Source organism: Diplotaxodon limnothrissa, linkage group LG18, assembly GCF_057381915.1.
Source record: "Diplotaxodon limnothrissa isolate DT_005_m linkage group LG18, D_limnothrissa_male_GT1.1, whole genome shotgun sequence".
Taxonomy (NCBI): domain Eukaryota; kingdom Metazoa; phylum Chordata; class Actinopteri; order Cichliformes; family Cichlidae; genus Diplotaxodon; species Diplotaxodon limnothrissa.
Genome location: NC_140613.1, coordinates 14,311,613 through 14,323,860, shown reverse-complemented (window position 1 = coordinate 14,323,860; position 12,248 = coordinate 14,311,613). Strand labels below are relative to the sequence as shown.

The following is a 12,248-nucleotide window of genomic DNA, read 5'->3' as shown; positions in this document are numbered from 1 at the left end:
GCAGTGACAGGATCACGGACACCCAAGGCTCAGTGATGTGTGTGGGGAAGGAAGGCTGGCTCGTGTCCCCATGCTGACTACACACACTGCCTACAGTGAGCATGTGAGCATCACTGAGCGATGAAAGAAGCTGGTCTGATGAATCACATTTTGTTTTACACGCCAAGCTGAGTAAGCATTGTTCACGAGGGGGAAGAAACAGCAGCTGGACTAACTATATGGGAAGAGGCAACACTTAAGAGGCAGCACGATGCTCTGCTGGTGCTCATATGAATGTTACTTTGTCACCGACAATATCTTGATCAGCATTCCCCCACAGTAGTGGCCTCACTAATTAGGATAATGTCCTGTTACACTGCAAACATTACTCAGAATGGTTTGAATATGACAGAGAGTTCAAGGACTTAGCCTCCAAATTCCCCAGATCACAGTAATGATTAATCTTCTGTCGGATGTGACACAAGTTTTGTTCTTCGAGGCCCAATTTTGCTACTTACAGGACTTAAAGCTGCAGGAGGGAAAAAAACAATATGTGAATGTTAACCCTCTGATGCATAGTGGTCACTGGAGTGGACAGCTACTAAAACGTACATATCTCTTTAATGCATTGGTTTCTATGGTGGAACTGCATATTAGCCTCTAGAGTGCTCTCTGCTGCCATGCTCCATTGAGGTCAATTCAGTGTTCAGTTAGTGCAACTGCAAGTAAATTTCCTCTGAATCAAAGATGGCAGACAAACTGTCACCCCTGCCGACCACTGCTGGCATATCCTGTCAATCCTTCTATGCTAAAAGAGCCCAACAGGTAAAAAAAATATGATGATATGCAGTAACATCTAGGGAAGGATATTATCTGTTTGGAATAAGAAATTGTTATGTCTAATATGTAGAAAACTACAATTAACCATGTGTCCACTGTAGTGGACATCATGCATTACCCACTATATTTTTTTAACATAAGTCATAAATTGTCTCACTGTTTTTTGGGACTGTTTTGGTTATTATTAAGCATATAATTGTTACATTTATAAGCTACTCATTTAAAATATATATTTCTGTGCAGATCAGCTGTAGTTTGAGTTACTATAATAATTATTTTATCATATTTTGTAGACTTCAAATGCAGCAAAGAATAAGGCAGCGTACAGAATAGTCCAGGAAATTCCATCCAGCTCCAGTGATGATGATTTCATTGATGAGTGCAGTGATGAGGAGTTCAGTGATAAGTCCAGTGATGATGAGAGTGGCTGCCAGAGCAGAACAGAGACATAGGAACTACGGATGATGAAGACACAGACAGTCAGGATGCAGAAAGTGAGAACGATGAGGGGCAGGATGAAGAGGAAGGTCAGTATGATCAGGGAGCTGTGGGAGATGGGTACATGGCACCTGACCATACTCAAGCCCGCAAAAATATTTGGAAAGTCCAAGACAATGACTTGGTTGGAGACTTGCCTCCTTTTCTAGGAGAGTGGAAACTGAATGTGGAGGGGAAGGATCCCATAGATTTCTTCAGACATCTGTTTCCAGCAGATCTAATTGATAATATAACATACAACACCAACTTGTATGGGAAAGAACTGTCAGTAACAAGAGAAGAGATTCACCCTCCAGCAATGCAAAAGAGGAAGACCCAGTGGGACCCCACAACCCGTGAAGTGGAGAGCAGTCACCAAAGTAGCCTGTGAGGTCAGGTTTGCCACAGGATATCACTGGCCCCAACTGACCGAGGTGAAAAATGCAAACAGGTGCCATGATGTTGTGTGCACACGGAAGACCAAATACATCTGCATGCAATGCTGTGTGCCATTGTGCCCTGGATGCGTTGCAAACTTTCGCACAGCCTAGGTGTGATGAACATAGAACTGTTTGGAGATGCAGAGACTAAGATGTCAGTTTGTGTTTTCTTCCAGCATGCTACTAAGGGCTTGGTAATACTGTCCTGCATCGTTATAGAACTGTGTAGACTCAAAAATGTTTCTCTTGTTGGAGATAGTTTGCCATATTCAGGTGTAGGATTCATAGCTAGGACTGTTGATTGGTTTTGTTATTTACGTCTAAACATTGGGGCCTTATGAGTTGAAAGTTCCAAAAAAATTGCTGAGATGTTTTTCAAAGGATACAAGCAAACAAGTGTTTGTATATTTACAATAGAACACGAGGTAATTAATTTTTACAGTAAATTCACAGTATTTCATGCTAAGTGCTCAGGCGCATGTAGTCCACTGGAGTGGACAAGTTTATAACTTTATAAAAAAACATATTTTTGAAAAAAAAAGAGTTAAACATTTTTTTTCATGTCCTGAGAAGAATAAAAGCACTTAAGAAAAAAATCTTGACCAAGGCTTTCATAATTCATGCATCAGAGGGTTAATTGAAAGTCAGTCCTCCTGCAACTCTCCCCTCTGTTCTAAACCACACCAGCAGACAAGCACAGATTTCACTAATGCTGCTTAGCTTCACGCAGGATTCAAACTGTTGTGTTTAACTAATTTATCATCTCACCTCACAGCTCACTAGTTCTGGCCTAAAAAAGGTTAATGTCTCCTTTTAGAAGCTGCATTTTTAAAACCTGAAAGCAGAGCCCAGAGTAAACTCAGTGCTAACATCTTACACCCTGAATCAAGGACAGCTGTATACTTCTTATGGATTTCCTACCATGAAGTATTTTGGCAGCAAAAGAGGGACCTGTGCAATATAAAGCAGGAGTTTTGCACAATAAAGCAGATCTGTGTTCACTTATGAAGTTAATTTGGAGCCAGCTCTTTGCAAAATCAAATAAATAAATCTCATATTTGCCATTTGTTCACATATTTAAACAAATAAAGATAAGATTGATTGTTTTGGTCTGAGGAGGATGTGACCTGGATGGTGGCAGTAGAAAAATAGATTTAAATGCTATTTTAAGGTCCAAACACACTTGAATTTCTTGAATTAGTGAATGTTGGTCTTTAAATTTGCAAAATAAAATGTCCTTTTGTTTGGATCCTAAAGTGGGAGACTGCTGCATATGGGTTTAAGATAAACAAATCCCCCCCACACCTGCATGAAAAAAGGGGACTGACTCCTCTGGTTATCAGACACTCAGCTGCTTTACGGCATCCTTGCAACATAAAGATTGGCCTCCGCAGAATTGAAACCAGTGATCAAACAGGCGATGTCCAGCCTTGTTGAAATGCATTGTTTGAAAAACAAGTAATTACCCACCAGGCAGCACAAAAACCTTTTGTCCCCAGTGTGTGAACAGGTAACGTGTTATAGGATCACCATTATGGGAAACCCGTGCCGAGGTGACGCCCTGATAACGTGTGACGTTTTTGCAGGGAGATTTGTTTTTCAGTTTCACACCTGGAGAAAGATGAAAACCTTCATGACGTCCCTCTGTTGTTTGATAGGAGCTCTGGTTGCAGTAAAATGTTCGATAGATTAATCACTCGGTCGCTCTGAAAAGCACTTCAAGGCTGAAACCTATATTCCTGTTCTTGGAAAGCTACTCTTTAGGGGAGGCTTTGGCTTTTTTAGCACTGCACTGCTCCACATTCACATCTGAAAACTGTATAGGGTGACCCCATTTGAAAACCACCTTGAGCGTTCCAGTATAGACTGCATTGTTTAAAGGCATAAATACGGTAACACTTGAGTCCAGTCAGTGAATTTCTTGAAATCATTCTGGGTACTTTAACAGCTGTTCTTTCATTGCAGCCACATTTTGCAGTTCTTTACAGTAAATTGATACATTCATATTCTGCCAAATCATATATGTCACTCTTTCTAAACAGAACACAATCATGTAATGCATCAGCACTAACCTTGCATTCATTTATATACTCTTATTAAAAGAATCAAATCATAGATGATAATGAGCCTCTCAGTACTCTGCGTATTAACTTGCTTTTGTTCAAAGCCTGTTTTGATGCAGTTTAAATTGATAAAAAATATGTCTCGCTTTAAACAGGAAGAAAGTGTTGAGAATAGATTCCTTAATATACATCAGAGTTAAAGAGAATATAGTTTGGGATTGACTGTAATATTACAATATGGCCGTTAATGGGTGTAAGAAGGCCTGGAATGGGAACAAAGAACTGGGGTGCAGGGCAGGAGGACAATCAACCCCCATCCCCAGGCCAGGAAGCCAGAGTTACTGAGGGTGAGGGGCAGACAAAGGGCAAATGGACACTACCTTAAAAGGAGGTGGGGGTCAGGATGTCAGCACCCTTGGCCACTGTACTAGTGTATTTCCATTGTGGGGGTGTTTACTGCAGGGGAGGAGGAGACCAGAGGTTATAACTGTAACTGTTGTGTAAAGTTCTTTAGATCAGCCTTTAGCATAGGACTGCATAGGATGCAGTGTGCTGATCTCCAGATGCATCTGTAAGAATAATGGGTAATAAAAGGATTGTGTAAATCAGGGAAACATCTCAGCGTAATCTCTACCAGGACCAAAAGAATGGCAGAGACCGGCGTTGTCTCAACAAAAGCAACTACAGAATGAGACTTACGGTGGTTTACCACTTAGGGTGATAGTGTTGACCTGTTGGTGTGAGAGGGAGATGAGCATTATTTTCTGAAGGAACATCTTTATTACACTTTTACTGTGCTTCTTTTTCCCCAACAAAGAACACCATAAATTCCTGCTCAGAGCAGCTCCGAGGCCAGATCTATCTTCCCACTTAGCCCCAGATTTACTATGTGGTCATTTCAAAACACAGCAAGCAACACAAGTGAAAACATTAACACACACTACCTTAGCAAATTGTCAGGTGAAATCTAACACTACTGCTGCCCCAGCCGGTTTCTTCATCCAAAAAGTCTGTATTCAAACCAGTGTGTGTGTCAACTTGGATTTTTTTTGCTTATCTTTAACTCCAATGATTAGTCATGAAAATTTTCAGTCTCCTCTACTTTGGAAAGTGATGACAGAGTTGTAATGAAAAACAAATTTTTTAATAACTTTTATTATAACAGGATTTTTGGGCAAAGATCATGTGAGTCATTTTGGGGGCACGGGGAACTTCTAGAGAGGAGAGCAGGTAAATACGGTTGCAGAAGATTATTTCGCCAAAAATGTTAACAAACGACTTGAATTTTGTTTTCTTTGTGATTGGCAGTTGGCTTCCAGAATGCCGTGCCAGAGGAGAGTGGGCAGGCAGGTGAGTTTGAAGGAGATAAAAGCAGCTTGGATTTGTAGAAAAATCCTTCCTCTGCAGAGGAACAACATGAAAGTCTCGCAAGTGACTTGAGTCCAAGCTTGGTGCGAGAACGAGGTCAGGAAACAGAAGGTACACTCAAGAACTACTCGTGAGTTGAAATCCAAGTTACTGCTGCAAAGGTGACAACAACCAGGTGAAGAGTGAAGGATCTGGCCACCTGTCCAGGGTGTACCCCGCCTCTTGCACTAAGTGGGACAGGCTCCAGCTCGCCTGTGACCCTGAATTGGACAAATAGAGGGAAATGGCTGGATGGACGATAGACAGGTATGGTGGCTGGATTGAGGGCAGGACACCAAGGCCTGACTGTACTCCACATGGTAGCAAACGAGATAGCAGGAGATGAGAGAGACAGGAAGTGAAAGGATGCTGGCCTGCTGGGACCATGATCAACAGCGACTGTGGCGCCAGATCAAAGAAGCAAGTTGAAACAGCTTAACAAGCTGATGGTTGTCTCTCACATCAGGCTAACTGTTAATTACTCATATTTAACAACTGCTGGCACACCTCTAGTAATTTCAGATATACTCAAATCAAACTGCTCATTGTTTAAAAAGATATTCAGCTCTCCAGCCTCAGGTAACTGCACAGTTATCACCATTTTCACAGCTTCCATAAGCTCTGATACCAGAGACTTTCTAAATATAGGAACTATGACTCTCTGGTCTCGTAGCGGGTGCTCACAAGTCCAGAATCAGTTGAACCCTATAGAGCTGTAACCTAAAAATGTAACACTGATGAGATTTAAAAAAATGTTTTATTGTATTTGATAGAATACAGGCAAAGTTCTGGTTTTTATTTTTACTTTTGTTTTTGACATTTTGCTTATTGCAATACCTCTCTGTAAGGATGGGGAATGCCACAGCTCCAAAGGCCACTTTACTGCATTTGCCATTTAGATTTCACACATCAAAGAGCAGCAGCAGAGAATTTCTGCCAGCAGCCACCTGACAGCACTCATCAGGGACCACCCCAACCAGTTCCTTTCAGATTCATGTACAATTTTTTATGCTTTGCTTCCAATGTGCTTCTAAAGTCTGTTGTACTTATCATTTTAAAAGCTATGAGTGAGCATCTCCAGTTTTAAGTCGTTAACCAACCAGTCAGCGGACATAAGCAGAGCATCAGTGTTTTCTCCAAGAAAAACAAAAGGAGACTAATTCATTTTATTTTTAATTCTCATGTAGTCAGTAACATATTTGTCGAATTCCAGCTTTATTGCATGAAGGAGCTTTACGTGAACACCCTCTGCGTAAATCACGGACAGCTTCGGTACAACTGGATTACCAATAAATAAACTGGCTCTGCAGTTTTATATAGCTCCAAATCAGAGTGCCAAAACCCCCATTTGTGTATCACTCAACTGTAAAAACATAAGTGCAGCATCTTTGTGTTCTTTCTTATGAACAATGCTAAACCCAACCCTTACCATGAAAGCAATTTAACAATATTTATTGCTAACCATCTTGAAAAAAATAAATAAGGGGGGGGGGGCAAATGCCCACACAAGCTGAAATGACATGGCACCTGGGCTAATATAAGAATGGGTACGGTTACGTACTGTTTATTTTGATTAAAATGCATCATAATTTTTGTGTGAGCATTACAATTGTTATTAAAATATGTGACTAGTACATTTCTAAATGCTTGACACTTGCACTCCACCCCCTACACGTTGTTTAGTAGGTCATGATGTCTTCTGTTAATAATTAAATGGTTTGCCTATTAGCCTGTGTACAAATACAAGCTTTTTTTTTTTTACACTTTTAGGCTGACTGTTAGCATCTTAGTCATAAACATTTACAAAATATAAAAATATGACTTGAAAATAGGCCATTGGCTGTTTCTTTGTCTTCTTCTTCTTTTTTTAAAATTTATTTATTTTTAATATCTCGTACCCCCACTCCCATGTCTCTGAATGGCGATATTCATTCATCTGCACACAGCAAGAGAGAGAGAGAGAGAGAGAGAGAGAGAGAGGCTTTCCTCTCCCTCAAGTTTCCAGCTGGCAGGGAGAAATAGGTTGACAGAGTACATGCTCGCACCGAGGCTATAAAGAAGAAGTCAGGCTTGAAGAGGCGGAAAAAAAAGAACAAATAAACCTGGATTTGCGGTCTCATCGGCATCCGGTGAGGGATATGAAGAAGACAGATAAGAACATGGAAATGAACTGTAAGGGTTTGAAAGGACGACAGGGGAAATTTGTTGTCCTCATCTTTTATCTCCAGATGTTGTTCAGCCCCGTGGTGAGTGGCATTTTGATTCTTTTATTTATGCGCACTCGCCGCAGAATCTTCCTGTCTGCCAAGGTGCCGTTATCCATGAAGTGATTAAAAGCTGCTCAAAGTGAAACAAAGTCCCTTTGGTGTGAGCTTTTAACACGCAAAAACGCTTTTAATTAGAAAACGATCTTCTCAATTACGCCCTAATGACATCTTTACTTTAATACCCCTTTTCACATTGTCCTCTGCCTTCTTTCTCGCTCTCTCTCCGGGGCGTGCATCAGACCTGAACGGCAAATGTCCTCATTAAGCTGGAGGCGCTAATTAGCGACCGGCATCCATCAACCTGCGTCTTTATCAATCAAAGAGCAAATCAGCAGGGAAAACGTGTGTGTGTGTGTGTGTGTGTGTGTGTGTGTGTGTGTGTGTGTGTGTGTGTGTGTGTGTGTGTGTGTGTGTGTGTGTGTGTGTGTGTGTGTGGCCGGGGGGGATACAGAGATGTTGTCATACAGATCGGGGAATGAATTCGCAAAAACGGGACCTGTTCTTTAGTATGATTCAAATTCTGGCTCAAAATGTCAACTTGAATTAACTTGTAAACATCAGGGAAGTCACGCGTAAATGTCGTTTTTCTTTTCTAGAGTGCAGGCTCGTTATCTTCTCTAAAACTATGTCTGTTGTTGATGTTTGTTTAATAAACTGCATTTCACTTCCAAGTCGCTCCCCCCCCACAAATGCTGCACCGTTTGGCACCATAACTCCATCAGGCTCCGAGCGAAAGAAAGTCAGCTTGTTCACATGTGTCTGCTTTCCTGCAGATAACTTAGTTGGATCTTATTTTCAGGCCGAAGCAATTCATCCGGACTGCGCCATCATCTCCCAGCACCTGAGGGCTCGTGAGATATGTAGCCAGACGAGGAGGAGCGAGGCGCAAAACCAAACCGACCACAGCGGTGGGTTCGCGCGCGCGTGTGTGTGAGTGTGTGAGGCTTTCTGTTTCTGCAAACAAGCAAACATTTCAAGAGATAAGCAAGAAACGTTGGCGCACTGGGAGAGGATTTTAATAGACTGGAATGTGGGCTGAACTAAAAAAAGGAGTTTTGAGATGGGCTGGGGAGTGAAAGGTACAACAAAACGCGTTTTTACGCTCACAGAGGAACACAGTGCAGGTTAAAGCTTCCGCTATTTGCAGTTTGGTTGGATGTCTTCTTCTTTGTGCTGTGATATTTGCGTCCTTGTGAGAGGCAATTTGCTTTCAACACGGAACACACACACACAAAAAAAAAGAAAGAAAGAAAGAAAGAAAGAAAATATGCTTGGTATAAACTGAATATGTACCAATCAAGTATTTTTCATTTGACCAGATTCCATTAAATTGAATATTTTACATCGTACTTACGTAACAAAATTACGTGGAAAGTTAGTGAGCATTTTTGAACATAAGCATATTTTTGAGTGAAATCTATCCAAGCACGGCATGCAGGATGCATATCATAAAGACCAAACATATAAAAAGAACCATACCGGTGAAAACATTTGGAGCTTTCATCAATGAGCAATGAGCAAGTAAACCACTTGAATTAACTGAAAATTATGTTTACATAAGACATTTAAATTTTCTATTTTTTTTAAACCTGCATTTCTTTTATAACAGATTAGAGTCACAGCTTTGACTGGTTTCCTTTCTTTAAATGACCCGTTTTGACAAACCAGTGACAGAAAATGTACCAGCGACCACCACAGCAACTATACAGTTTAACCTCTGAGGAGAGACCATGGTTTTGAAAAGATCAGCTGATTAACCCAATTTTACTTTTAACCTTATCAACCATCCATTTAAGCTTCTGTAGATGCTTTCTTTCTGACAACGATCACAGTAATAGGTGGTAAAAGTTCATATGTCTAATGGAATAGAAATAGCAACAGAAAGGACTGTATGCATTTAAAGTGACAAAACAGACAAAACAATATAGAATACGCCTCTGTGATTAAAATCAAATTATAATATAGGATAAAAAACACAATACATTTAAAATAGTGACAAATTAATTTACTTGTATTGTCTGTACAGCTTTCAGGTACATTTTGTGCTCCTTGCTCATTCTACTGCATTAGAATGCAAGAACATCTTTAGTTTTTACACCACCACTTAATATGATATTCCTACTTTTACTTATGTAAATGTTACTGTTTGTCATGTGATAGTATATTAAGAAGAAGTACATCATAGTAACATACCCATTAAAACTATAGTCTGTTTATTTGTAGTAGTTCAGCTGTGTTAAATTGAACTTTTTTTAAAAGGCTGAAAATGCCAGTAACACTGGAAAATTGTGTTGGTGCACTACTTTATCTCCATAATGACCTTTTTCTCACTCTTGTCACCTTTACTTCCTCCTGGTGAGGCCTCACCTGCTCATTCTTCCAATGTGACTCACTCATTATTATTATTTATTTATTTTTTAAAATGAATGAACTTCCATCTCCCCGTGCACTTTAATGTCTCCATAGCAGACATTTCATCAGATACTACCCTAATACAACAACAACTTAAAAGTTCCCTTCTGTGAGAGTGATGAACTTTAACATTTCCAAACTAATTTGATCTTAATTAATAGTGAAGTGGCACAACACATCGGTGCAAAGTTGTCATCTGCTGCTCATTACTGAGACAAATGTCTTTTGATAAAATGTGTGTTTGTGCTCCATTTGCATAATAGCAACTGTGCAGATGACATGTGTTATCATGCAGAGATAGAACCCAAAGAGAAATGCAGATCACTCCTAGTGGTAAAGGGCCCAAACAGATGTTACATGAGCTGTACCAGTTTGAAATGTGATGCCATTAGCTACAAATTTGAAAGTGATGGTTTGATTCAATCTAATGCCTGTTAACACTTATTTGTATTGACAGTTTAATTTGTTGGTTGCAAAGAAGTGCTCTGTGCATCACAGTGTATCGCCTGAAGTCCTGCAGCAGTCTGAACCTATAATAGGGTCACTTGATCCACCCAAGTATAGGTTTCATCACATAGGAAAGTGTCTGTCTTCTAAATCCAAATTGGGAGCTGGTTGCACAGGAGATGGGCGTGATAGCTGAAGGTTCTGCCTCCCATTTTACTTTCAGAAACTCTATAAATCACAAGTACGCCAACAATCTGAGAGTGAAGTGCTGTAGTGTCATAATGTGGTATGAGGTCTTTAAGATCTGATAGGGCCTGATTAGTTCAGACTCTGCATGTGAGGAAAAGCATTTGAAATTCAATTCTGGCTTTTACAGGGAGCCAATGAAGAAATATTAATATGGGAAAAACATAAGCAAAGTTGGTTGTGGCTCAGGCCTTAGAGCAGGCCATCTACTAATCCCTGGCTGCTCCAGTCTGCATGTCAGATATCACTGGGTAAGATGTCAAATTTCTCTACGATGCCCCGGCTTCATTCAGATATAGCTGAATATCGTCTGCATAGCAAGGAAAATATATGCAGTGTTTTCTAATAATATTGCCCTATGGAAGCATGTATGATGTAAAGGATACTGGTCCCGGCACAGATCGCTATGATATTTTGTCCAGAGTGCCCATTTACATGCTCTCATCTGTTTTAGTCTACATAGAAAGATAAGTCCTTCAAGTTTGCGGACCTTTAAAATCTTTAAAAAATACTGTTGATTACTATGGAATTTACATTTTAACAATACTCTAACTTTCTGTCCCATCATCAGGGGGAAAATGTATATTTGTCCAAACATCTGTAAAAGTAATAATATCTTCACAGTTAATAAATAAGAGCTTTCTAATGTACAGCTTGTCATTGTGAGTATGTTAGCATGCTGATGCAACAAGAGTATACTCAAAGGTTAATGGGGTAGGCAGGTGCACTTTTAATGCTGTTGGAAATGATAGGATCAAGGACCATGCCGTCATCTAAAATACAATACTTATGTAATTTCCGTTGCTGCGTTACTTTTATCTTCTGAAGCATCATCAATGTTTGAGGGTTCATTTTGTCCATGTTTTCGTCATTCTTCTCCCCTGTGGAGGTCCTTTGGAACATTGGGGGAAATCTGCTACACAGCAACCGATTTCTGTAATCATATTAAGTTTTTTGGGTTATGCAGCAATATAATGTATTATTTATTTGCATAAATGACACATTGAAAGAGAAAACAATTAAATACCCTCCTTTCTTTCTGGACACTTGCACAACAATCAGGTGATTTTGGTTCGTGTGAAGGGAGGAGGAAAATGGCAAAACATTTACATTTTTTGTGGAGTGGTGATATGAAGATTACTTTTATTTTTGTTGCACATAAGGACAAGAGGGGAATTTGTGACCAGGGTAAAACAAATACATTATACTGCTAATCCAGCATTGGCTATGTGCAAGCATCTGCACAGACAGCATGCTAAAACCAAGCCAGTTAAAGAAGCCAGAGTGATGTTAAGGCTGAGTGAATGCTTAACATCCAGCAGCATCTTCAACAGGTAACAAAGGCATCAAATGCACTGGAAAGAAGAGGAATGAAAGTCAGTAGAAGCAAGTGTGAGAGTGAGAGGGAGACAGGCGTAACAGTGAAACTGTAAGAAACAGAGGTAATAATGGTAGGTTAGTTTAAATACACAGGGTGGAGATTGTGCAGGCGGGGTGGAGTAAGGCGGAGTGATTTGTTAAAAAAGAAGGATATCAGCAAGAGTGTAAAAGGAAGGTTTACAAGATCGTCGTGAGGCTTGCTATGATTTGGAGATGTTGGCACTGACAAAAAGACAGGAAGCCAAGCTGAAGATGTTAAGGTTTTCATTCTGAATGACTAAAATGGACAG

At 40.1% G+C, this 12,248-nt stretch overlaps 1 protein-coding gene and 1 pseudogene across 1 annotated transcript in view; both read left to right on the top strand.

Annotated features, from left to right (window-relative positions):
* The first annotated feature begins 726 nt into the window (after nt 1–726).
* LOC146613271 (uncharacterized) lies at nt 727–2,259 on the top strand (annotated as a pseudogene).
* Nucleotides 2,260–7,344: 5,085 nt separating this feature from the next.
* LOC146613270 (pituitary adenylate cyclase-activating polypeptide type I receptor-like) overlaps nt 7,345–12,248 on the top strand; it is a 41,008-nt gene continuing 36,104 nt past the window's right edge. Inside the window, exons 1-2 of the mRNA XM_085378047.1 lie at nt 7,345–7,452; nt 8,273–8,381. Of these exons, the coding sequence (XP_085234173.1) occupies nt 7,345–7,452; nt 8,273–8,381 (217 nt within the window). The remainder of the gene's footprint in view (nt 7,453–8,272; nt 8,382–12,248) is intronic.